The sequence below is a fragment of the Sebastes fasciatus genome, chromosome 17 (genome assembly GCF_043250625.1).
Source record: "Sebastes fasciatus isolate fSebFas1 chromosome 17, fSebFas1.pri, whole genome shotgun sequence".
Taxonomy (NCBI): domain Eukaryota; kingdom Metazoa; phylum Chordata; class Actinopteri; order Perciformes; family Sebastidae; genus Sebastes; species Sebastes fasciatus.
The window spans coordinates 6079059-6106862 of NC_133811.1; the positions used below are offsets into that span (position 1 = coordinate 6079059).

Consider the following 27804-nt stretch of genomic DNA (forward strand, 5'->3'; position numbering starts at 1 on the left):
ACCCATAGACCCCGTTCCCTCCCTGCGCGGCAGTTGTCGCTCTTTATACTTCGTGGTTCACAATTACGTGGATTACATACAAATTGATTTTGTGGGATATATATACGAATGACAGTGCATTACTTTTCGTAGGTATAGCTACGAAGGGACCCACCCTGGAGACTCTTAAGCACCACCCCTGGCTCGTGTGAGCTGTGGTCCTGAGGGATCCGGTCTGATGTGATACAGACTGGACCTCTCGGACCACGGATGGATCCCTGAAGACCACGGAAGGACCTCGTCCAGGGTTAACGAAGCTGTAGTCCCCATATGTGGCTCCCATTGCACTCTCTCTTGAAGCAGTAGAAATCAGACCGAGAGGCTGGTGGCGTCAATCTCTAGTAGGGCTGTGACGGGGAGGAACATTTCTTGTGACAACATGGGTGTTACCGATTACACCAGAGATTTTACAGGAAAAGATGACGGTCATCATGTGTAGCCGCTTACTTTGATCTTTACCTTCAGGTGGCTGAGTGACTAGCCTCTCCGGTAGAACTTTTGCTGCGGAGCCGCTGGGGTGTACCCGGCGCCGCTCCGCCGCGCACACCAGCTGTGACCGCTCCGTCCTCCTCTTAGCATTGGGTATAAATCTGAAATTTAAACCGTGTTTGCTTTCCTCTGCCATCTCTCGGTCTTTCAACTCTCTCCCGTCCCGTGTGTGTGAAATCTGACTCCTGCTACTCTGTATGGAGCAGATGCATCGGTCGTCCGACTATCTATTGACAACCTGCCGCTGCAGGTGTGGGTGGCGGGTATGTAATGTAATGTGCCCGACCACCGTGTAACACTGGTAACACGGACTACCGCGACAAGCCATAGTGATTATAGGCCTACGTTCATGCTTCAAACACCCAGCTGTCCGTGGAGAGGGGATCTCTCTTTGAATTGCCTTTTCCGAGGTTTCTTACTGAGTTTTTCCTCGTTTTCTTAGAGAGCTGGAGCTGGGTTGAGAGTGCACGGGATAATGTACAGCGAGCCGGTCATTGTTGTCCCGCTAGCTGTACATTATCCCGCTTATTACACGGCTACTTACTTAAGAAATCACTAATTTGAGACAAAAATGGTCCTCCACAGTCCGACATCAGAACTGCGTCCATAGCAAAGGTCTGCTATGAAGAAATAACAGACCGTAGCCGTGTAATAATGGGGTTTTATTTTATACATGGGGCTACAAATAAAAATGACTTGAAGTGAATTCAAAATGTCTACAGGGTGGAGGTGCAGTGGTGATCACTGTCACCTCACAGAAAGAAGGCTTGATAAATAAATAATGCCTCATTCCTCATAACAACTTCTTGACACAATGATTTATTTGTACTATTACATCTTAATGTTTTTGAAGAAAGGGTTGCTGTACTGGATTGCATGAGATTGTCCATGTGTTCATGATAAATTGCAGTTAAGATCAGCGGGACTAGCTCACAACATTCAGTATTTGGATGGATGTGCAGTGACTTTGATGTTTGAACTACAGGTCATGTGATAAATGGGACCCAGAAAGACTATTTTACAATCACGTCTTTACAAAAACTAACTGCTGGAAAATTATTGAGAGGCCTGAAGCCACAAAGAATGATAGAAAGCTTGTTAACAAGAGTTGGTACAGTAGAATAAATAACAAATGAAGGACTGGTTTTCAATATACTGTAATAGAAGAGGGCATAACAGCAGCCCACGAAAGGAAACATCTAAAGTACTCAAAGCTGGCGGCGGAACACCAAGAGGCTGGCTGGAAAGCAAAGGTTTATCCCGTGGAGGTCGGATGCCGGGGATTTGTCAGCAAAGCAGTAGTCCAATAGTTCCGTGGTGCTCACGGGATGACGCGGTCAAACCTGCGGAAAGCTGTGAAGGAGCTAGGAGAGTGTAATATTTCATATAACATTTTATAGATTATATTTATGATTAGTTCGACAAGAGAAACAAAAATCTGGTTCACGTTTGTCTTAAAAACAGTGCAGTAGGCCTTTATTTTAAACATGGTAGTGCTTTTCTTGCATACATCGTTAGGGATCTGTCGCACGATTCAGTATGGCCACGGATAAAACAATCCATAACATGAAACGATTCATAAAACAATTATCGCTGCCATTTTATAGCAGATAGAGCAACATTTTTACATAAATTATATCACCTTGGAAAAGAAAATATGACACTGAGTTCTTGCACTCTGATGCAGAAGCATGCACTGCAGATGTTAATATTTCTGGAATAGGTGAACAGCTGGACTCAACAACTTCATTTCCATTATTAATAAGTTTTTTTTTGTTTTTGTTTTCTTGTATGAAGTCAAAGTTTACATGGTCATTTACAGATTGATTTTCATGACAGCTGAAGTACCGCGGTGTTGGGTAGCATTTTTTCCATTCAGTCGTGACTCAGCACAGATATGTACACTGATTTCGGTCTGGGCCGGTACTCGGAAATGTTCCGTCAAAGTGAAATATTGCTCGCAATCTGCCATGAGATTCAGAAGATTTGTGAATAACAATAGGAGGAAAAACAATCTGTTAAACAATAAAAAAAAATGTCAAATAAAAATGTATAAAAACTAAAATGTAAGATCACACAGACTCAAAAAACTCACATGGATTAGAAATCGATTACACACAATTAAAAATCATCCAACCATTTCTTGTGCAAAAATATTTTCCTTAAGGAATGATAACTATTATGACAAAATGTGGTGGCACATTGATATTTCCTTTCTCAAAGGATAAATATAAAAATATAGACGATGATTGGAGAAAAGACATAAAACAAGTAGGAGATCCTACATTCAGGCCCGAAGCCTTTTTTCTCTGAAGGTGAACTTCTTCAAGTGCAAAGGTTATTGAAATGTTTCAGCAACGACATTTAGTGATGAAACACATACAAAAACAAACCTGTTACGGATTAAAATCATAACGACTATATGTCATTTTGTGTATCTGTTTATATGTATTACATATAAATGAAATATATGTGAAATACTGGCTGAAACTAAACCAAACCTGTGATCACTGATTATTGATTGGGAACATACATATGTAAATTGTTTGTAATGTACGAAATTCAAGTATGTCATTGCTCACGCCCTCATACCTGGATAAAATGATTTTGAGATTTTTTCGGCAAACAGGAAGCCATGTTGGACTTCCTGCGTTTTTTAAAAATTTACGAACGCATATTTGAAGACTTTATGATGCACAAAAATTTATGAAACTTAACACGCACATCCAAACTAGTAATTACTTTATTTTAGTGGTGAAATTTTGCTTGGGCGTGGCATGTTGGCTCTCTAGCGCCCCCTTATGTCTTTTAGATTTTGAACATACCTTTAGGTACTCGAAAACTCATGAAATTTGGCAAAATGATAGACACCTGTGAACTTTATGTAACTGTATAGCCATTAGGCTCAGTGTGTTTAGCCGGCTCTATAGCGCCCCCTAACGCGTTGAAATTTTAACTTTGTCAAAGTTTATCCGATATTCATGAAATTTGGTATGCATATCCCACTCATCATTTGAAACATATTCCTCATTGGGTTTCATTAGCCCCGCCCACCCAGAAGTCGGCCATATTGGATTTTATGTACGATTTTCCCAATTTTCGCGTTTTATAGGCCATGTACTTTAACGAACTCCTCCTACAGATTTGATCAGATCGAGTTGAAATTTGGTCAGGACCATCTTAAGACCTTGAGGATGAAACGGTATCAAAAATGGTGAGTGTTCACTTAACGACCCGACCGTGGCGTGGCGGCCATTTTGAGCCATTCGCCATGAAACAGGCAGTTATTGTAACTCAACTTTACATAGTCCGATCTGCCCCAAATCTCTCAGGTATGATGGTGCTCCAGTACTGATGACATGTATATGAAAAAATATACTCATAGCCCCGCCCAAAGACGTTAGCCCCGCCCCCTTTCATATCTCATGAACCGTTTATAGTAGAGCCTTGTGGGATGTGTCATATCACTCAGCAGAGAGTGGGTTAACCCTAACTCAACTGTACATAGTTCGATCTGCCCCAAATTTCTCAGGTATGATAAGGGTCCAGTCCTGATTATATGTAAATACAAAAATATAGTCATAGCCACGCCCCCTACACAACTCATGAACCGTTTGTCGTAGAGTCTTGTGGGAGGTGTTATATCACTCAGCAGAGAGTGCCTGTTAAGTTGGTGTCTTTATCCCCGCCCCCTACACATTAGCCACGCCCCCCTTCATAACTCGTGAACCGCTTGTCGTAGAGCCTTAGGGTAAATTCAATTTACTACTTTTCGAAACTGCCGCCGAGGTCACATTTTTGAAACTACAGACCCAAATGTCGCACCATTTGTTCATCAGAGACTCCTACCTGGTCTCATGAACAATCTAAGCGATAGGAGTCACGGTTTCTGTCGTAGAAGCACTTTTATGACATGTACGTCTCTGGTTAACTCCTATTATAAACTGCCCCACTGCAGCAGTTGCCAATCACCACGGTAACTTCAGATTGCTGCTAGACAGCTGATTCACATTAGCCAATCAGAGCAGGCTGACTAACACACACACACACACACACACACACACACACACACACACACACACACATTTTAACTATGTAACTCTTATTAGCAAATAAGCCCACAGTTATAACTGTGGGCTTATTTGCTAATAAGGCTTTTTTTATAACATTTAAACATTATAATTTAAACATTATAATATAGATTTAAACATTATATACATGCATTATATACACAGTTATAGGAGGAGCAAAGCTCCTCCTATAACTGTGTATAGGCCTACAGTAGCGTACAGGCCTACAGTTATAGGAGGAGCGAAGCTCCGCTTATAACATTTAAACATTATAATTTAAACATTACAGTAGTAGGCCTACAGTAGCGTACAGGCCTACAGTTATAGGAGGAGCGAAGGAGCAGTGTTAATGTAAATGTACGTTGTTTTGATTTCAAATGTAAACTCACTTTCATTGGGCAGAATATGAACTAGTGTGTCAGCTGTTGCTAGGGGTCAGGGGGGCTGATGATGTTTCCCGCCAGTAGATGGCTAACCACTTGGGGTGACTCCTTTAGTCATAGAGCAGTGTTAATGTAAATGTATGTTGTTTTGATTTCAAATGTAAACTCACTTTCATTGGGCAGACTAATGCCACATTGGTTACACATGAACCAATGTGTAACCTGTTGCTAAGGGTCAGGGGGACCCCAGCAACCAACCTGACGAATCTGATGACACCTCTCAAATTAAAGAACTCTCATTGGCTCTTTGTTTTGTGGCCTTCACTTAAATACCGTCTTCACGTCTCCTTCTGCCTCTCTGACTTCTGTTTGAGGTGAGTCTCACGTTAACTGTGTATTTAGCTAGCTAGCTAGCTAGCTGTACAATTCAGCCTCACAGATTAGCATTTTAAGGTTGAACTTTATGAAAACATGTAAATGTCCTGTTTATTTGCTCGACAGGAATGAGTGGCAAATCGATGTGAAGAGAGCTCAAAAACACTCCTCTTTAGGGCCGTACAGAGTCGCCATACTTTAACGTAGAAAAATCATTAAAAGTTTAACGGGTCACGAGACTTGGGACTTTATTGGGCCTTTCATCCACCTTCTTAAAACCTCACTGTGGTCCTCAGACCCCCCCCCCCCCCCCCAGCACCAGCACCAGGCACACTGGTCAAAATTTCTTGCGAAATTTTCTAGTGAAGTCTTACTATTCCTCTTCCTATGGTTTTTCTTGCGAAATTTTCTAGTATTTATTACAATTAAGATAATAAGATAAAAAAATATACATATAATCTTTCGTGACTTCAATGGTCCATGAAAAGTAAAAGAAATTAAATATGATTAATTCAAAAATATTTAAAAATACACAGCCCCCGAAGTCCCACTTTTTTTTTTTTTAATTAATGTTTTAAATAAAATCTTGTGCATACATGATGACAACTTATGCAACCAAAATATTAATAATGTCAAGATATTAAATAATATTTATTACAATTAAGATACGATTAAAAAAATACTTCAAGGGTCTGAAAAAAAGTAAAATAATATTGAAAAAATATAAAAAGAAATAATACAAATAAAATATAATATCATTTATAATATAATATTATATATTATATTATATTTATAATATAATTTACAAATAAAAAGAAATATAAACAATAAGATGCCAGAAAAACAATAAGAAATTTATTCTATTTCTTTTTTTAGGACCAGGTATAACATCGCAGAAGTATGTAGCTAATGGACGTAATGTTTAATGATCTATTTGCAGAAATGATATATAATAAATAATATTCATAACCATGTTTTCATTAGTGTATAATCACTATCACAATGTTATAATGTTTGTACACATATTATGGGATTTGGCTATGAAAAAGAATCCTAATCTGCGAGAAGCTGTTGTTTTAGTATTTGTTTTTGATTAAAGGTCCCATATCATGCTCATTTTCAGGTTCATACTTGTGTTTTGTGTTTCTATTAGAACATGTTTACATGCTGTAATGTTAAAAAAAAAAAATTATTTTCCTCATACTGTCTGCCTGAATATACCTGTGTTTACCCTCTGTCTGAAACGCACTGTTTTTGTGCATTTCAACGGAATTGCAATGGAATTGCGTTGCTAGGCAACAGTTTGGGTCCATGTTTACTTCCTGTCAGCTGATGTTATTCACATCCACTGATACAGGAAATAAACTGGGACACATTTAGAATATTTATGTTTAAAACCATGTAATGGTCTAAATATTGTATATTTGTGACATCACAAATGGACAGAAATCCTAACGGCTTGTTTCAAACGCACAGTTTCTGAATACGGGCTGTGTGCATTTCTCCTTATATTGAGCGTTTTGATAGTTTAACAGTATTTATCTATCACTTAACCCTGCTTTATAATATAAAAGACATGAAAATCTCACTTTTTACAATATGGGACCTTTAAATACATGTATTGGTTTAGATTTGACTTGACATCATGCATTCTAAGAGTAGAACTGTACAACAGTAGAATGTTGTGAGGTCATGAGGAAGTTGTGATGTCATGAAGCAGTTGTGATGTCATAAAGGAGATGTGAGGTCATGAAGCAGTTGTGATGTCATAAAGGAATTGTGAGGTATTAAAGGAATTGTGAGGTATTAAAGGAATTGTGAGGCCAACATTCCGGAGAAAACTCTTGATACCAACCAGAATCTCTCATCAATCTCATTTCAACTGTGAACTTCGAGTCTTCGACATTTCAACGGTGAACTTCGAATCTTCGACATTTCAACGGTGAACCATTACTGTTTGAGAGCCATGCCTTACAAGTTAAGAACAAGATTAGTAAGGACTCCTGAGCGTCCGTCCTCCAGTAGAAATCTGGGTAAGTAGTGATACCAAAATCCTGACGAGAACTGCAGTCTCTCTTACTTTAATATCCATATGATTTAGCTGCTGGGCTAATGATTACTAACGCTGCTTCTTCCTTAAGTCTGTCAGACAGTAGATCCCATCCAGGACATTTCAACGGTGAACCATTACCGTTTGAGAGCCATGCCTTACAATTTAAGAACAAGATTAGTAAGGACTCCTGAGCGTCCGTCCTCCAGTAGAAATCTGGGTAAGTAGTGATACCAAAATCCTGACGAGAACTGCAGTCTCTCTTACTTTAATATCCATATGATTTAGCTGCTGGGCTAATGATTACTAACGCTGCTTCTTCCTTAAGTCTGTCAGACAGTAGATCCCATCCAGGACATTTCAACGGTGAACCATTACCGTTTGAGAGCCATGCCTTACAATTTAAGAACAAGATTAGTAAGGACTCCTGAGCGTCCGTCCTCCAGTAGAAATCTGGGTAAGTAGTGATACCAAAATCCTGACGAGAACTGCAGTCTCTCTTACTTTAATATCCATATGATTTAGCTGCTGGGCTAATGATTACTAACGCTGCTTCTTCCTTAAGTCTGTCAGACAGTAGATCCCATCCAGGACATGCTGGACAACAGGTCAGGTGGAAACCAGAGGGCCACCGAGAGAAAGTCTGACGAGAGCCATGAAAGAGCCATCAAGACTAGCAGGACAAGTCAAGGTTAGATGATATAGAAAGAACCTCAGGGGCTATTTTTTTAAAGTCTGGGTAACGTAAAAATAGCAACACAACTACTTGGTTAGATTTAGGAAAAGATTGACTTAGTTGGGTTTAGGCAACAAAACTACTTGCTCAGGTTTAGGAAAAATATACAAACAGTACATACTGTATACACATACAGTATATAGTGTGACTGGGTCGGTCCGGCTTGTCTCTGCCATGCTATATACACCTGGGTGCTAATAACATCTGCCTTAAAAATATCACCAAGTATAAAAAAATTTGGTTTAAAAATCATGAAAAAATGAGTGTTAAGTGTTATAAGTCTGGCCGAACCACTCTAGTTTTTATATAGTGTTAGGGAAAGGGTTATGCTAAGGATGGCTCCAGTGGTGAAAAGCAGTCTAAATCCACAATTCAGTACTATATAGTTCAGTCTTTTCACATGTTTTCAGCACTAAGTTTCTAACATGTGTTTAGGAAACTTTAACTCCGCTGAGGATGCTGGGACATCGACACCCGCCTGCGCCAGCATTAGCTCCAAATCTGAGGAGAAGAAGGGCAGGAAGAGGAGGTTCGAGGACACAGAAGCATACGGGAAGAGGAAAAGAACGTTCATGAGTCCCAATGAGGGCACCAGCTACCAGGACACCACTGAGACCACCCCTGAGACCACCCCTGAGGCCATCCCTGAGACCATCCCTGACGCCATCCCTGAGGCCACCCCTGAAACCTCCTTCAGGTCCGGATCTGATACCTTCATCAGCACCAACTCTGAGGAGAAGAAGGGCAGGAAGAGGAAGTCTGAGGACACAGGAGAATACGGGAAGAGGAGAAAAACGCCCCTCAGTTCCGGTACGGACACCAGCTACCAGGGCACCAATGATACCACCACTGAGTCCACCCCTGAGACCATCCCTGAGACCATCCCTGACGCCATCCCTGAGGCCACCCCTGAAACCTCCTTCAGGTCCGGATCTGATACCTTCATCAGCACCAACTCTGAGGAGAAGAAGGGCAGGAAGAGGAAGTCTGAGGACACAGGAGAATACGGGAAGAGGAGAAAAACGCCCCTCAGTTCCGGTACGGACACCAGCTACCAGGGCACCAATGATACCACCACTGAGTCCACCCCTGAGACCATCCCTGAGACCACCTCCAGTGATGAATTTGACACCTCCTCCACACAAAACAGCAGAGGTGAGTAGAGATAGAAATATGTGAAACATTGATGAAGTGTGAGTTCTATCAGTAAATTCAGTTGAGTTTACTCTTCATGAGGAAGGCTGTTTCAGCGCTTATTTTCTAACATGTATAATGTGTTTAGAAATCTTTGACTCTGATGAGGATACTGTGTCATGGATACCCGCCAGCACTGACTCTGAGGAGAAGAAGAGCAGGAAGAGGAAGTCTGAGGACACAGGAGACTACGGGAACAGGAGAAGAACGTCCCTCAATCCCAGTGCGGGCACCAGCTACCCCTGGTACCAGGCACCCCTGCACTACCTCTCGAACCCATTTCCTTCTCTTTTTAATCGCTTTTTTCCATCCATCCCTGAGACCATCCCTAAGGCCATCCCTGAGACCATCCCTGAGACCACCCCTAAGGCCATCCCTGAGACCATCCCTGAGACCATCCCTGAGACCACCTCCAGTGATGAATTTGACACCTCCTCCACACAAAACAGCAGAGGTGAGTAGAGATAGAAATATGTGAAACATTGATGAAGTGTGAGTTCTATCAGTAAATTCAGTTGAGTTTACTCTTCGTGAGGAATACTACTAGCCTAGGAAGACTGTTTCAGCACTTATTTTCTAACATGTATAATGTGTTTAGGAACCTTTTACCCTACTGGGGATGCTGGGAAATCGGCACCCGCCAGCACCAAATCTGAGGAGAAGAAGGGCAGGAAGAGGAAGTCTGAGGAAACAAAAGCATCCGGGGAGAGGACAAGAACGTTCCTACGTCCGAGTGAGGGCACCAGCCACCAGGCCACCACTGAAACCACCCTTGAGCCCATCCCTGAGACCTCCTTCAGTTACGGATCTGACACCTTCTTCTCAGAAGACAGCGGAGGTGAGTAGAGATAGAAATACGTGAAACATTGATGAAGTGTGAGTTCTATCAGTAAATTCAGTTGAGTTTACTCTTCATGAGGAAGGCTGTTTCAGCGCTTATTTTCTAACATGTATAATGTGTTTAGAAATCTTTGACTCCGCTGAGGATACTGTGTCATGGATACCCGCCAGCACTGACTCTGAGGAGAAGAAGAGCAGGAAGAGGAAGTCTGAGGACACAGGAGACTACGGGAACAGGAGAAGAACGTCCCTCAATCCCAGTGCGGGCACCAGCTACCCCTGGTACCAGGCACCCCTGCACTACCTCTCGAACCCATTTCCTTTTCTTTTTAATCGCTTTTTTCCATCCATCCCTAAGACCATCCCTGAGGCCACCCCTAAGGCCACCGCTGAGACCACCAGTAGCGACTCTGACACCACCTTCCCAGAAGCCACTCTGTTTCACAACAGAGGTGAGTAGAGATAGAAATACGTGAAACATTGATGAAGTGTGAGTTCCATCAGTAAATTCAGTTTAGTTTATTCTTCATGGGGCGTACTACTAGCCTGGGAAGACTGTTGTATAATGTCTAGTGGATGTTGATAGGCAGATCTTGTTACCTTTGGACAGAATCAGACTGTTCACAGTCTTGATGCTAAGCTAAGCTTAACCGTCTGCTGGCTCAAAAGGTCATATCGTTCCTCTAAGTTTCAGTCTTGGCTTTTCGATTCATATTGGTAATAGGATTTGATTTTAAATTAGTAATTGTTACTGTAGTATTAGGGGTTAGTTTAGAAGTGGAAAGAAAGTTCTGAACAAGTACAGTCAAAGTGTTTGTGTTTTGTTTCTGCAGCTGACTTTGAGGCGAAATATGAGGAAGAGGGAATGCTGGGTGAAGGAAGCTTCGGAGCAGTCTTTGCTGGCCACCGCAAGGACGACCATCTGCCTGTAAGTTACACACACACACACAGAATCCATGATTCATGTATCCGCTCTGTATGTAGTCAACGTATCCTCATACAACGGTTCATATGATACTGTATTTTACAAAAAGTTATTCCTACTTTTCATTGCGCTTTCCTACGAATGTCCAGCAACACGTGACGCATGTGTCAATTTCTGCTCCAGTCTTTTCAAAATAAAAGTTAGATTTAGGAAAAGATCGACTTGGGTAGGTTTAGGCAACAAAACTTTTTAGTTAGGTATTGGAATTTGTTTGGGTTAAAATAACACCGGGAGAGGCTTAATTTAAGTACAGAAGTTACATGAGAAAAACTACTTAGTTATGTTTAGGTAAAGATCGACTTAGTTAGGTTTAGGCACCAAAACTACTTAGTTAGGTTTAGATAACACAACTACTTAGTTAGGTTTAGACAAAACAAATACTTAGTTAGGTTTAGGCAACACAACTACTTAGTTAGGTTTAGGCAACACAACTACTTAGTTAGGTTTAGGCAACACAACTACTTAGTTAGGTTTAGACAAAACAACTACTTAGTTAGGTTTAGGCAACACAACTACTTAGTTAGGTTTAGGCAACACAACTACTTAGTTAGGTTTAGGCAACACAACTACTTAGTTAGGTTTAGACAACACGGTTTGGGTTAAAATAATTCCGGAAGTGGCGTAACTTAAGTAGCGAAGTTACATGACAAATCAACGTTGACTTCAGGTTTCACGCGGGGTACAAACACCAGCCTATTGGGGAAATTCCGGTAATTTTTGACCCACCCACAGACCCCGTTCCCTCCCTGCGCGGCAGTTGTCGCTCTTTATACTTCGTGGTTCACAATTACGTGGATTACATACAAATTGATTTTGTGGGATATATATACGAATGACAGTGCATTACTTTTCGTAGGTATAGCTACGAAGGGCGTATGAGAACAGCCTCATGTAGTATAAGCTGACCAAATGTCTGTTTCTGTCCCGTAGGTGGCCATAAAGCGTATCCGCGAGTTTCTTTACACAACAGTGGTAAGAGATTTGTTTTTCATCCTAATACCAACACTCTACATTATTTAAATCATTTGAGTAACATTTATTTTTAGTTATTTTTATTCTGAGTACAAAGGGAACATGTTCCTCTTGTACCTCATACAATCTAACAGTTAAAATACTGTTAACTTTTGTATACATGTGTATATTAAGGTTTCATTATTTGCTTTCTCTTTCACTCCATATCTTTAGGATTTGGATGGGGAAGTTACAGATCTCCCTACAGAGGTGGCGCTGCTGCTGCACCTCAATCCAGCAGGAGCAGGAACCAGTGCCGTGGTGGGCCTGCTGGACTGGTACAATCTGGACAATGAGCTGATTCTCGTCCTAGAGAGACCCGTACCCTGCATGGATCTCTATGACTATTTGGCGTCCACACAGTCATCAATACAGGAGGACATGGGCCGGGTAAGCAGTTGATGACATGTGTGTTTCTGTATGTGTGTCCACGCCAACCGTGTCACACAGTCTTCATGTCTCTTTCTTTCTCCCCCAGATCATAACAAAACAACTGGTGGAAGGTCTCCAAGAGGTCCACTCCGGAGAAGTTTTCCACAGGGACATCAAGATGGAAAACATCCTCATCGAAACCGGTTCTGATGTCCCACGTGTCTGGATCATTGACTTTGGCTCTGGCGAATTTCTGACAGAGGAGAGGTACACTGAAAATGAAGGTAGGCTGTCGTTCTTATGGTCCTGTTCTCTGAAACAACCCAGCATCTTTGCCGTCTCTGTCCTGTACTCCCGTCCCTCATCCATTAACCTTTGTCTCTGTGTGGCTGTATGTATTGTAGGTACCCTGTTATACACTACTCCTGAGTATATCCGGCGTGGGTGGTCCACGCCTGAAGCTACCACTGTGTGGCAGCTCGGTGCGGTGCTGTTTGAGATGCTGCATGATGGGGTGACCCCCTTCCTTACCCCACATGACATCATCAATGCAGTCCCTGACATCCGTGACACTCTTTCCTACAGTAAGACATGCAGTAGAATACAAGCACACACATAAACACACAAAGAGTACAGCATTTGTATTTAAACATGATTCCTGTTGGTCTGTCCAGATTGCCAAGATTTTATAGCACGCTGTATGGACAAGAGCCCAGAGGCCCGACCCACCCTGGAGACTCTTAAGCACCACCCCTGGCTCGTGTGAGCTGTGGTCCTGAGGGATCCGGTCTGATGTGATACAGACTGGACCTCTCGGACCACGGATGGATCCCTGAAGACCACGGAAGGACCTCGTCCAGGGTTAACGAAGCTGTAGTCCCCATATGTGGCTCCCATTGCACTCTCTCTTGAAGCAGTAGAAATCAGACCGAGAGGCTGGTGGCGTCAATCTCTAGTAGGGCTGTGACGGGGAGGAACATTTCTTGTGACAACATGGGTGTTACCGATTACACCAGAGATTTTACAGGAAAAGATGACGGTCATCATGTGTAGCCGCTTACTTTGATCTTTACCTTCAGGTGGCTGAGTGACTAGCCTCTCCGGTAGAACTTTTGCTGCGGAGCCGCTGGGGTGTACCCGGCGCCGCTCCGCCGCGCACACCAGCTGTGACCGCTCCGTCCTCCTCTTAGCATTGGGTATAAATCTGAAATTTAAACCGTGTTTGCTTTCCTCTGCCATCTCTCGGTCTTTCAACTCTCTCCCGTCCCGTGTGTGTGAAATCTGACTCCTGCTACTCTGTATGGAGCAGATGCATCGGTCGTCCGACTATCTATTGACAACCTGCCGCTGCAGGTGTGGGTGGCGGGTATGTAATGTAATGTGCCCGACCACCGTGTAACACTGGTAACACGGACTACCGCGACAAGCCATAGTGATTATAGGCCTACGTTCATGCTTCAAACACCCAGCTGTCCGTGGAGAGGGGATCTCTCTTTGAATTGCCTTTTCCGAGGTTTCTTACTGAGTTTTTCCTCGTTTTCTTAGAGAGCTGGAGCTGGGTTGAGAGTGCACGGGATAATGTACAGCGAGCCGGTCATTGTTGTCCCGCTAGCTGTACATTATCCCGCTTATTACACGGCTACTTACTTAAGAAATCACTAATTTGAGACAAAAATGGTCCTCCACAGTCCGACATCAGAACTGCGTCCATAGCAAAGGTCTGCTATGAAGAAATAACAGACCGTAGCCGTGTAATAATGGGGTTTTATTTTATACATGGGGCTACAAATAAAAATGACTTGAAGTGAATTCAAAATGTCTACAGGGTGGAGGTGCAGTGGTGATCACTGTCACCTCACAGAAAGAAGGCTTGATAAATAAATAATGCCTCATTCCTCATAACAACTTCTTGACACAATGATTTATTTGTACTATTACATCTTAATGTTTTTGAAGAAAGGGTTGCTGTACTGGATTGCATGAGATTGTCCATGTGTTCATGATAAATTGCAGTTAAGATCAGCGGGACTAGCTCACAACATTCAGTATTTGGATGGATGTGCAGTGACTTTGATGTTTGAACTACAGGTCATGTGATAAATGGGACCCAGAAAGACTATTTTACAATCACGTCTTTACAAAAACTAACTGCTGGAAAATTATTGAGAGGCCTGAAGCCACAAAGAATGATAGAAAGCTTGTTAACAAGAGTTGGTACAGTAGAATAAATAACAAATGAAGGACTGGTTTTCAATATACTGTAATAGAAGAGGGCATAACAGCAGCCCACGAAAGGAAACATCTAAAGTACTCAAAGCTGGCGGCGGAACACCAAGAGGCTGGCTGGAAAGCAAAGGTTTATCCCGTGGAGGTCGGATGCCGGGGATTTGTCAGCAAAGCAGTAGTCCAATAGTTCCGTGGTGCTCACGGGATGACGCGGTCAAACCTGCGGAAAGCTGTGAAGGAGCTAGGAGAGTGTAATATTTCATATAACATTTTATAGATTATATTTATGATTAGTTCGACAAGAGAAACAAAAATCTGGTTCACGTTTGTCTTAAAAACAGTGCAGTAGGCCTTTATTTTAAACATGGTAGTGCTTTTCTTGCATACATCGTTAGGGATCTGTCGCACGATTCAGTATGGCCACGGATAAAACAATCCATAACATGGAACGATTCATAAAACAATTATCGCTGCCATTTTATAGCAGATAGAGCAACATTTTTACATAAATTATATCACCTTGGAAAAGAAAATATGACACTGAGTTCTTGCACTCTGATGCAGAAGCATGCACTGCAGATGTTAATATTTCTGGAATAGGTGAACAGCTGGACTCAACAACTTCATTTCCATTATTAATAAGTTTTTTTTTGTTTTTGTTTTCTTGTATGAAGTCAAAGTTTACATGGTCATTTACAGATTGATTTTCATGACAGCTGAAGTACCGCGGTGTTGGGTAGCATTTTTTCCATTCAGTCGTGACTCAGCACAGATATGTACACTGATTTCGGTCTGGGCCGGTACTCGGAAATGTTCCGTCAAAGTGAAATATTGCTCGCAATCTGCCATGAGATTCAGAAGATTTGTGAATAACAATAGGAGGAAAAACAATCTGTTAAACAATAAAAAAAAATGTCAAATAAAAATGTATAAAAACTAAAATGTAAGATCACACAGACTCAAAAAACTCACATGGATTAGAAATCGATTACACACAATTAAAAATCATCCAACCATTTCTTGTGCAAAAATATTTTCCTTAAGGAATGATAACTATTATGACAAAATGTGGTGGCACATTGATATTTCCTTTCTCAAAGGATAAATATAAAAATATAGACGATGATTGGAGAAAAGACATAAAACAAGTAGGAGATCCTACATTCAGGCCCGAAGCCTTTTTTCTCTGAAGGTGAACTTCTTCAAGTGCAAAGGTTATTGAAATGTTTCAGCAACGACATTTAGTGATGAAACACATACAAAAACAAACCTGTTACGGATTAAAATCATAACGACTATATGTCATTTTGTGTATCTGTTTATATGTATTACATATAAATGAAATATATGTGAAATACTGGCTGAAACTAAACCAAACCTGTGATCACTGATTATTGATTGGGAACATACATATGTAAATTGTTTGTAATGTACGAAATTCAAGTATGTCATTGCTCACGCCCTCATACCTGGATAAAATGATTTTGAGATTTTTTCGGCAAACAGGAAGCCATGTTGGACTTCCTGCGTTTTTTTAAAATTTACGAACGCATATTTGAAGACTTTATGATGCACAAAAATTTATGAAACTTAACACGCACATCCAAACTAGTAATTACTTTATTTTAGTGGTGAAATTTTGCTTGGGCGTGGCATGTTGGCTCTCTAGCGCCCCCTTATGTCTTTTAGATTTTGAACATACCTTTAGGTACTCGAAAACTCATGAAATTTGGCAAAATGATAGACACCTGTGAACTTTATGTAACTGTATAGCCATTAGGCTCAGTGTGTTTAGCCGGCTCTATAGCGCCCCCTAACGCGTTGAAATTTTAACTTTGTCAAAGTTTATCCGATATTCATGAAATTTGGTATGCATATCCCACTCATCATTTGAAACATATTCCTCATTGGGTTTCATTAGCCCCGCCCACCCAGAAGTCGGCCATATTGGATTTTATGTACGATTTTCCCAATTTTCGCGTTTTATAGGCCATGTACTTTAACGAACTCCTCCTACAGATTTGATCAGATCGAGTTGAAATTTGGTCAGGACCATCTTAAGACCTTGAGGATGAAACGGTATCAAAAATGGTGAGTGTTCACTTAACGACCCGACCGTGGCGTGGCGGCCATTTTGAGCCATTCGCCATGAAACAGGCAGTTATTGTAACTCAACTTTACATAGTCCGATCTGCCCCAAATCTCTCAGGTATGATGGTGCTCCAGTACTGATGACATGTATATGAAAAAATATACTCATAGCCCCGCCCAAAGACGTTAGCCCCGCCCCCTTTCATATCTCATGAACCGTTTATAGTAGAGCCTTGTGGGATGTGTCATATCACTCAGCAGAGAGTGGGTTAACCCTAACTCAACTGTACATAGTTCGATCTGCCCCAAATTTCTCAGGTATGATAAGGGTCCAGTCCTGATTATATGTAAATACAAAAATATAGTCATAGCCACGCCCCCTACACAACTCATGAACCGTTTGTCGTAGAGTCTTGTGGGAGGTGTTATATCACTCAGCAGAGAGTGCCTGTTAAGTTGGTGTCTTTATCCCCGCCCCCTACACATTAGCCACGCCCCCCTTCATAACTCGTGAACCGCTTGTCGTAGAGCCTTAGGGTAAATTCAATTTACTACTTTTCGAAACTGCCGCCGAGGTCACATTTTTGAAACTACAGACCCAAATGTCGCACCATTTGTTCATCAGAGACTCCTACCTGGTCTCATGAACAATCTAAGCGATAGGAGTCACGGTTTCTGTCGTAGAAGCACTTTTATGACATGTACGTCTCTGGTTAACTCCTATTATAAACTGCCCCACTGCAGCAGTGGCCAATCACCACGGCAACTTTCGATTGCTGCTAGACAGCTGATTCACATTAGCCAATCAGAGCAGGCTGACTAACACACACACACACACACACACACACACACACACACACACACACACACACACACGCACACTATTTACTGTATCATGTCATTTCAGTGAGCCAGCATGCTCTAAACCAGGCTTCAATGGATCAGGGCCATAATTAATGTGATCAATTACACCTGTGATTAAAAGCCCCCAACTCTCATTGTATGATAACAGGAACTAGGTATTCACCTACTTTTCAAAATAAAATCCCTCAACTCTTACTGTATGTTAACAGGAAACTAAACACTCCTCACGGCCCCCCAATCACCATGGCAACCACTGACAGACACGCACGCAGCGAAAGGGTCTACAGTGATGACCTCACTATGGACCTCAGACAGTCTGAATCTGCCCCCCCCCCACTCATCCCCCCAACACCAGGCACACTGGTCAAAATTTCTTGCGACATTTTCTAGTTATATTATATTACACTACAATTATTGACCAAAGGATTGGTTTACACACATAAGATGCATTACTAAACAATTAGTTTATTATACATGTATGTTATATACTCATAATATACTTAGTAGAAAATAGTCATTATATTATATATTATATAGATATAAATGGATTACATGGTAATATATATTTCTTTCATTGTTTATATTCATTCCCAACAGCCTTTACTGGAGCACAATACAGTATATCACAGATCACATGGTTAAGATCATATCTGCCTGTTTTACACTCTTTGGCCACCAGGTGTTTCGTGAGCACATGAAGCCTCGAGAAATGAACCCTTTTCCGAACCAATTTGCTGGAAAGCTTCAAAGCTTCATGAAGCTTCAGCTCGCCATCATTACTAGTTACACATTACGAGCGTAGAAGCTACAAAACACTTAATGTGTACTTGTGTATCACATTAATTTACGATTATCTGAGTCCCATCACACATTCAGCCTGCAACACACAGAAGCCACCATCAGAGCGTCTCATCTCTGCAGGTGTTAATGAGGCATGACACGCTGCATAGCTAGGCTAACGTTAGCATGCTAGCGGATTTAGAGTTTTCGTCCTTGGCGATGCGGGTAAATCACTATATATGGCTCTAAAGTATGAGCTGTATATTTATATTAACACTGAGTCTTCCAAGTGAGCTGGTGCTTTTTACAAATGTGAAATTATTAGAGAGAAAAACTGACGAGACTCACCTGCAACAGCTGACAACGTGCGCCACCGTGACCGGAAGTAATCCTTGAGACGAGCGGCCCAGCCAGCCAATCAGAGCTGAGGTCAGTCCGCTCAGACCCGCCCTCTCAGGTAGCCCAAAACATAAATAAAAAATATTAGAAAAACGACTCCAAAATCTTGATTATACATTGACATCTGACAAACGAAAAATACAATACAAAAAAATCCAATTTAAATGAAAAATGTAACTGATTTACTGTCTCAGTAAACTGAAATTGAATTGCAAGAACTGAATTTTAAATGTGAGAACTGAATGTGGATGGATAAAGAGAGGTGAATTTTCAGTGAGGATCGAATACAGTTTCAGAGCAACTAAATTAAATTTCATAACATTACATTGTTTCAAGTTTATTGTAATTCAGTTCCAAACTAATAAATTCAATTTCAAATTATGCTATCAACATTTAGTTTTTCAATGCAATTATTCAGGTTAAACAATACAAATTCAAATTATGTGATTCAAATTCAGTTTTTTTAAATGCAATTATTTAAGTTGAGCAATTTAAAAAGAAATTATTCAAAATTCATTTTCTTGTGACACATATTTCTGCCCTATGCTACAGTCTCTGTAAGACAGTAAAGTCGGTCGGGCATGTAAAAAATAAATAAATAATGTAAATTAATGTCAATCACAAGCAATTAAAAGGCAAAGGTAAGAACATTCACACAATTGCAACAACAATAAAAGCACAAAACCAAATTCTCTCAAAACCATCTTTATTCTCAAGAGCCAATTCACATTAGCTGCAATCAGTCATCCTCCACGCTCATGTCAAAGCACTGCCCAGAGCTGGACAGTGGATTACCGGACGACGTGTCCAGTAAATACCGAGTGCAAGACAGCAAATATTGGAACAGAATAATTTCCTCATCTTCTGTTTCGCTGCCACAGATTCACTCTTACACCTACACACACCTAATCTCACTCCCTTTCTCTCCGTGACGGTTTTCCAGTACGTGTTGAACAGAGGAGTTGAACAAGAAGACACTCAAACACACAAGGAGAGAAATCTGTGTTGACGGTGGATGACTTTTTTTCTTTGATGCTGGTTACACTTTGACCAAAGAGTTGACCTTAAATGTGTTCAGCTGTGCTGCTTTGTACTGACAGTGAAGTCCAGCTACAGTCATTTTTTTTAAATAGTAGAACTAATGCTGCACTAATTGAAGTGTTTTTTTCTTTAACGTCTTGCTCATAGTTCTTTTGCAGAGAAATGGGTTTGAGAGCAAGATACTGTATTTTTTTCCCAACGCTATGCAAAACAATATCATGTTCATATTATGCTAACAACATCCGTAAAAAAAATCTGCAGTCTGAAAATATACATCCTTTTTCCTTTGTACTGTAAAATAGCTTTTCTATGGTGCAACTCTTGTTATTGGTTTGTAACTGAGTAACCATAAGAGTAACAACCTTGTGGGAGAGATAACAGCGCACTGGCACCTCTTCAGGAACAGTAAACATCATCTGAACCAGCAGGCAGCATTGACTACGTTTACATGCACCGACAGCTCTGTGCATATGGCAATTCAAGTAATTGTGGTTATGTGTGTGACGTGTAATAATCCAACATACGGCCATTAACTCCAGTTTGTACATAACCAACAAAAACACAAACATTTGTGTCGTAAACTAAAGAGGTTAAGCTCTGTAATGCTTACTCTTGATTTGTATTTTGATGTTTTTGCGGTTTTAGTTCAGTTTATTGGGGTTTAAAGCTGCACTAATTATTTATTTTATATGAATAGTGAGTCAAATGACTACCTGTAATGTGAAGTGGTCGCTTGCAGTGACAACCCCACATCATGAATCATCACAAGCTCTTCGGCGCTACGGAGCATTTTAGCATCTTTCAGCTCATTATTTTGCTTTTATGGCCCACAACGTTACCGTTTTGGTTCTGTCTCAATGCTCTCATCTACTCTTTTACCAGGCAGCGGTTTTCAGGAAAAATCTCAGGTAAATCTACTGTACACTCAGTCCATTCGCAGGAAAAGGCGTATAAATGCCACGATAATGCACAAGCCGTTTAGCGTGCAATAAGTACGCCTTTCTTGATTTCCGCGTGTCATTTGTAAGCCGTTTGACTTTTGTTTTGTAAGTTACATTAGTGACGTTTGTCACGTATTTTTATTGACGTTGGTGGCGTGTTTTCCATAGTTGTTTCTGTACACGTTTTACTTTGTTTTCTTACTTATTTTAAGGGCAAAGATGGCATTTTTCCTTACCCTAACTAAGTGGTTCTCTTGCCTACACCTAACTGCGGACGTTTGTGTGGCGAAAAGCGGCCTTCAAATGATACGTGATAGAGTCATGACACGCAGAATGTCCGTGTAATGTCGTGGTATTTATACGCCTTTCCGTGAGGCCGGGTTGGTACACTACCTCCCCTCCACCAGAGGGCAGACAGACAGAGTTAGCAGCTAGCTGGTGAACAAACTGAAGCACTTACAGCTCAAGAGCCAGATATTTTTCTCAGATTAGAGATTGAGGGAGAGTGAATATTAGATTTACATTCATCAGGTCACCAGAAACACAAAATTAATGCTAGCTGCACATCTGCATGTGTGTAAATAGGCTTTTATAAAGCCATAATTTGTCAAATGAGTCTGATTTTCGCAAGTTATGAAGCACTGCCACCAAACGGCCAACTAAAACTGATAAATGCAGCTTTGAGGTTACCGTAGAGAAGTTTGGTTAATGGTGAGGTAAGGTTTTGGTCGCCCAACCTGGTTGAGCTAACAGTTCATTCCTTTAAAATATCAAATGAAACTTATCAAATGACTAACATGGCCTTTACAATAGAAAGCTGAAATGTCACGACTAAAGAACACTGCTGTAATGTAATGGCTTATTACCCCGTTTGAACTGGAAGTTGGATTTTTGTAAGTTTATCTTCGAAACTTTTTTGGTTTTCGTTTGCACAAGATGTGGTGAGTTCGTTAGTGTGCATTAAGGCATTATTAGCCAGGTTATGAACTCACCCGATAATCTGGGCTAGAAAACTAGAATCTCATCTCTGTCAAGAATTTTTGAAGTAGGACTTGTGAGTCACCTGAAAGACCATTAACTTTGAAAGTTCATACTTTGACTATAGGAAACCTGGGGCTGGCTGCACAGGCAGATTTTATATTTAAATAAAAGTTGGTATGCGGCCGTCCGCACAGAGCCTACGTGTACATCCTCTGATGACAAAATTGACATCACGCGGACACGCGGAAGGTATAACTCCGGCGTAATGATGTTCTGTTTGTGATGGATGTACAGATGTACAAACGTTTGCTAACCATAAGTAAAGGTGCACTGTGTAGGATCTGGCGGCATCTAGCGGTGCAGATTGAAACCAACTAAAAATCTGTGTGCCAAGCGTGAAGGAGAACCAACGCGAACACGGGAATGGCCCGCGCTAGAGCCAGTGTTTGGTTTGTCCGTTCTGGGCTACTGTAGAAACATGGAGAGGACCCGCTATGTAGATATAAACGGCTCATTCTAAGGTAACAAAAACACAACGATTCTTATTTTCAGGTGATTATACACTAAAACAAAATATGATATTCCATTTCTGCCGATAGATCTCCCTAAATGCTACACACTGTTCCTTTAATGCAGCTATGAAATGCAAGTGTCTTAACTCTCATTGTGGCCCTTCACCTGTGCAGGAAATATTTACAGAAACTCAGGAACTTAACTTGCATTACGACCAGTGGAACATGGTTCCAGTTTTGGTTCCTGGGCCGTAGTTTGTCTCTTGCTCCTGAGGTAGTAGCTACAGTACCTATTGAAGGTCCAGCAGCTATCGGGGTGGAGTTAAAGCCTCCAAACTACTATAGCACACGTACAGCTTTCATTCACACTGAAAGCAAGCAAGCAATAGTTGTTGCTAGCATAGCATGGGGCTTAGCGTGAGGATTTCTTTAAAATGTTGACGTTTAAATAAAGTCGTGCAGCCGAATTCCTGAGACTATAGTCTAAAAGTCTACAAAAAGAGGTAAGAGAGAGCAAGTTAACAAGAGGATTTTGTTTCAATGCATTTCTGTACTAAAGTAGGACATCAAACAGTCATGTAGCAGTGCATTACAAAAGACAACCAGACATCGGTGTTGTCATCTCATCGCATTAAGAAATTAAGTCTCTAACAAAGTTGTCACTTTTTTAATGCTCGTTAGTCTGATCCTCACGGTTCTTCAGATGCAATAGAAGGACTTTTAGGTCCTCATTTAGTTCCTGAGTTTAGTTCCTGGGAGTATTTGGTTGAAAAGGGAAACACATTCTCACTCCCGACTCGGCAAATACCGCCACTTGGTCAGTGCTCCTTGGCATCGGAGACCGACGCACGGGGTACCTCTCTTACGTTACTTATGGACGGACCAGGGACGACGTGTCAGTATACGCTCGTTATACATGCATAGTGTCCTTTCAAAATAAACTTTTTCACAGGAAGTTTAGGTTTAGGCAACACAACCACATAGTTAGGGTTAAGAAATGGTCATGGTGACGTTAATGGCTCACGTGACTGATGATACCGTCGAGTCACGACACTAACGACTCACAGGACTGACGATACCAAAGAATCACGATACTAACGACTCACGTGACTAACGACTCACGTAACTCACAATACTAACGACTCTCGTGACTTACGGGACTGATGAGTCCCGATACCGACGAGTCACGATACTAACGACTCTCGTGACTCACGTGACTGACGACTCGTGACAAAATAAGTCAACGTTACTTTTAGTTTCACACGGGACACAATCACCGGTCTCCTGGTTGAAAGTCTAGTGTTTGTTTTACCCATCCACCACCCCTCCCGTCCGCCCTGAACGGACTTTCACGCTATCAATACTACGTCACTTGTTCCGACCGTCGAATAACGCCACAGGTTGGTTTACATTGGAGTAAGTTGAAAGCCCGGTTTGTCACATACTGTCGTTAAAGGGTGCCTCTGTGCGTCGGTATCCGATGCCGAGGGGCGCTCCCCAATCGGCGGTGTTTGACGGTTGGAAAGGGTCATTAGACGAGCCTAAGAGCAGAATTAAGACTGACCTAACTCTATAGATCAGTCTAACATTTGCATGTTTGTGCAACCAGCCCTGGTTGTGATAACTGACCAGATTTATTTCACGTTTTCCACTTTTGTTCATCTCGTCACTGCCCGTTATTTAGGTTCAATTTGTCTATCGAGCAGAAATAAAAGTGATTAGAAACTAACAGACTTATTTTGATCTTTGCTGTATTTATTTCTACTCTATTAACTGGTTTATTAATGGCACCAGGCAGGCTCAGTCACAGGGTATCAGAGGCTCCTGCAAAAAAACCTAACATGAAGACGACCTCAACAGGACTATGAACGACAGGGGTGCATGTAAACGTGGCCAATGTTACTTTTCCAAATGGCTCTGGCTCAGCACGGCCCGGCCCTACAACATGTCAACCGGGCCCGTCTGAGCCTGGGTGCCTCCTCCCCACCCCCCAGGCCATTTCTCTCCCTCTGATTGTCTGTGCATTTATTTTGAGTCTGTACAGTTTGTGAGGTGTGTGTGTGTGAGGTCCGGGTCATTCAAACACTGCAGCAAGTCTATTGCTTTGATAAAAAGGCATCACTTCACAGAAAAGAGGGAAAAAAATAAATAAAACACAAGCTGCTTTGAGGAGTAGTGTGAAGCTCGAGAAAGAAGCGAGATATACAGAGCAAATGTTTGTCACATTGCAAAACGACGAATACCATAGAGAGGCTTTTTAGAGCAATGACAACAAAAAAAAAAAATCCGGCTAAAAGAAAAGAAAGGAAAAGAGCGCTACGTTTTCACAATCTCACCAGCGTTCTCAGTGTACCTCGCTGATGATGAATCATACTGTTCTTGGGCCAGCCAATGCTCACTGGTTGGTCACAGTGATGGCGTCTGACCCATATGTTCTCCAGGCACATGCATATACATGTGCATGTGGACAGTATGTGTAAAGGTATACCTGTGCATGTTTGTGTGTTGGTGTACAGTATATGCATGCCATCATAAGAGGGTGGTGGGCTGTTACACAAACAAATAATTTCTGTAAATAACAATACAGTTCAATCAGCCATTTCCGCCAACCCACCATAGCACCATGACGTCACTGTTTTAACATACTCTCCCTTGTTTTCAGGGAGGCGAAAACACTGTATGTGGGACGAGTGAGGCAACGTGTCCGAGATGAAACACATAAAACTGATACTGGCTGTATAGAAGCTGCTAACGTGGACTATAAACACGAGTCCGAGGGACGACTCCGTGTGAGCGGCATGCACTAACTAGCATAGCCCAGCAGGGATTCAATAAGGAGGGCATCATTCAATTGATTTTGGCACAGCATGTGGCATTAATACACAAAAAAACAAGTACTATGTGATTGTCTTTTCCTGACATCATTGTCATTATGTGCTTTAGTTAGTCCTGACATGTCTCTGGCAATGATGAAAATTTTTTTGAATGCTGCGTTCCATTCAATGTCGGAAGTCTGAATCGCCAGGCGGGTAGGTATCAGGAATGATATATAAAGATGGACGACGACAGCGTCTCCACTTCCTCCCACTGTACAGAAGTGAAGCCAAAATATCCCGATACGGGAGCTGCCGTCTTGAGGTTTTGACGTCACTTGCAGCGAGAACCTGCGCAGTAGCGATCGGGCGGTGGAGCCACGGTATCGAAGTCACTCGCGGCTGCAGCTCGTCAGTGAGAGAGACTCAGAACCGTCAATCTGGACGTCTCACCCCCTTTTTATAGCATCAAAATTAAAACCAAACTTATTATTTGAATGAACATTTGAACATACATCAGCGTGATAAGAATTACCTCAAATGACAGGAAAATATTATTTGACGTGTACTTTGACTTTTTATCTTGGCCCATGTCCCATCCGCTAACATGGAGGAGGCGGGACTTATGAGCTATACTGCAGCCAGCCACCAGGGGGGCAATCCAGATGTTTTGGCTTCACTTTTGGGGAGCTGTCTAGTCGTCCATCTTTATATGCAGTCTATGGTTGGACTTTACAACCTTAGAGTGTTTTCATGATCGTTTGTTAAAACTATGAGTGGAAAAAAATATTGATACACTTGAGTATCGCGATATGGTTTTTTATGCTACTGTATCGATTCTCAAAAACGCTATTTTTAATTAATAGTTCACATGCAAAGATTTGTGGCACTATGGAAATTAAGTTGCGCTTAAATTACCCGATTTTTGAATGGAGTTTGGTTTGACGTTTTCAACAAACTAAAACATACAATGTGTCAAAGGCAAAGCTATCTTTCTTGCATATATCTGACCTTAAGTGTCAGATAAACATTCTTTGCATTCATTTGGCAGATATTTTCATCCAAAGCAACTTACAACTCATACATTTCCAAAATAAATCTAAGAAATTTGATTTTCAAAACATCATCCCCTTTCATTTCTTAAATACTTTTTTTCTTTTGCAATGGCCCTAATATGTTGTCATAGTGCAACAGCTAAAGTTGTCCATGATATTTAGCAATATTTGCTTGCACTCACAATTAAAAATTCAATGTTTAGCTACCTATAGCAAAAGGCAGGTATTGGGCAGAAGTATGCTCATAATCTACTGTGTGTTTTGAGTATTACAAACAGTATTGTTGTGTAGTGTTAACGGCATATGCTCAAATAATGTCGTCTCAGAAAAGTTAAGTTGCAAGATCTTGCCCAGGTTGTCGGAGTTCTACCTCGAGTTGCTGTTCTGTTGCAAAATTCAGATTTTTCCGACATCTCTGGAACGCCGCATTATGACTTAACGTTGTGTTGTGTGGCTACCCAGAGACTTAAAAAAAGGCCTGTGAGCTGTTGTCCATTAGAGTGAGTGTTGCTTGTGTTAATGGGTCAGGTCACAGTATGAAGGTGAGGCACTCACCAGACGGACTATATGACAGTTAATATACCAACAACTGGGTCCAATAAAGTCGAGCAGGTGGGAGAAAAAGGCTAACGGATCGCTAACAATGTATTTTTTTCAGGTGAGCAGCCATTTTTGAGTTTTTCAACGTAAATGAAGGAAAACATTTTGCATGGTTGCTAATGAATGAACGCATGTTGATAAAACCACCATTATGCCAACTGTACAATCATCGAAACAAAAAAAAAAACGTATGGTAAAATCCAAGGTGAGAGGTTATATCCACAATAACAACAACAAAACAAACCAAAATAACAACAAAATGCTATTCACATGTACCCGCACTGTAAGGAATGGTTCCATCCAAAACTAGAGCAGAGAGCGACTCCTAAACTATGGAATGAAGTGACACTCAGTAGTGCTAATAGAAAGTTCATTTGTGACGGGCCTTCTGCTGGTTCCACCCCAGAGACCACCAGGGTGCCCAGGCGCTGACGTATGCACACACACACATACATACACACACACATACATGCACGCAAACACACACGCAAACACACACACACACACATACACTAAAATCCATTGGTCAGTCCTCGAAGACCTCCAGGAAGAGCGGAGGGAATAACTCGGTGGGACACTCCACCTTCATGTGAAGGAATCGGCTGGCGTGGCAGGCGCCGATCATCCGCAGGTCCGTCACCTTCATTAGCAGCTTGGGCCAGAAATGCGCCAATTTGTGTTTGCGGTAGTTGATGTAATGTTCAAAGGCCAACAGGAACTCCTCTTGGCAGCGTTCAATTCGCTCCACGCTACTCAGGCCCGGCCGATCTGATGACAAAAAAACACACGATGATGTTATTAGTTAGTGCGGTGCTGGAATTTAAGGCAGAGAGTTTATATGAGAATTAAAGCTGCAGTTGGTAACTTTTATAAAAATAACTTTTTTATCACATCTGCTCAAATTGTCACTATATTCTGACAGTAAGTGTCAATTTTAGCAGCTTAGTTTAAAGGTCC

General features: G+C 41.5%; 2 protein-coding genes and 1 long non-coding RNA gene across 15 annotated transcripts in view; 2 read left to right on the top strand and 1 right to left on the bottom strand.

Moving 5' to 3' along the window:
• Positions 1 to 5215: 5215 nt before the first annotated feature.
• On the top strand, positions 5216 to 25103 carry LOC141754831 (uncharacterized). Its single transcript, XR_012590727.1, has 2 exons — positions 5216 to 5355; positions 25042 to 25103. It is a non-coding gene; the product is annotated as an uncharacterized LOC141754831 (long non-coding RNA).
• LOC141754892 (uncharacterized) lies at positions 7213 to 13376 on the top strand. Its single transcript, XM_074614327.1, has 14 exons — positions 7213 to 7389; positions 7498 to 7626; positions 7735 to 7863; positions 7972 to 8097; positions 8578 to 9297; positions 9425 to 9790; positions 9935 to 10174; positions 10302 to 10628; positions 11010 to 11104; positions 12092 to 12133; positions 12347 to 12562; positions 12651 to 12828; positions 12949 to 13128; positions 13219 to 13376. Exons 1-14 carry the CDS (start codon positions 7323 to 7325, stop codon positions 13308 to 13310), a joined length of 2907 nt encoding a protein of 968 aa, XP_074470428.1. The 5' UTR covers positions 7213 to 7322; the 3' UTR covers positions 13311 to 13376.
• thrb (thyroid hormone receptor beta) overlaps positions 19594 to 27804 on the bottom strand; it is a 134848-nt gene continuing 126637 nt past the window's right edge. For all 13 annotated transcript variants that reach the window (XM_074614158.1, XM_074614157.1, XM_074614151.1 and 10 more), the window contains one exon: positions 19594 to 27615. In XM_074614158.1, the coding sequence (XP_074470259.1) occupies positions 27374 to 27615 (242 nt within the window). In that variant the 3' untranslated portion in view covers positions 19594 to 27373. The remainder of the gene's footprint in view (positions 27616 to 27804) is intronic.

Coding starts and splice junctions, on each gene's coding strand:
- LOC141754892 (XM_074614327.1), top strand. CDS start 7,323: ATGCCTTACAAGTTAAGAACAAGATTAGTAAGGACTCCTGAGCGTCCG. Junction 7,390..7,497: donor GTCCTCCAGTAGAAATCTGG/GTAAGTAGTGAT, acceptor TTCTTCCTTAAG/TCTGTCAGACAGTAGATCCC. Junction 13,129..13,218: donor CCGTGACACTCTTTCCTACA/GTAAGACATGCA, acceptor TGGTCTGTCCAG/ATTGCCAAGATTTTATAGCA.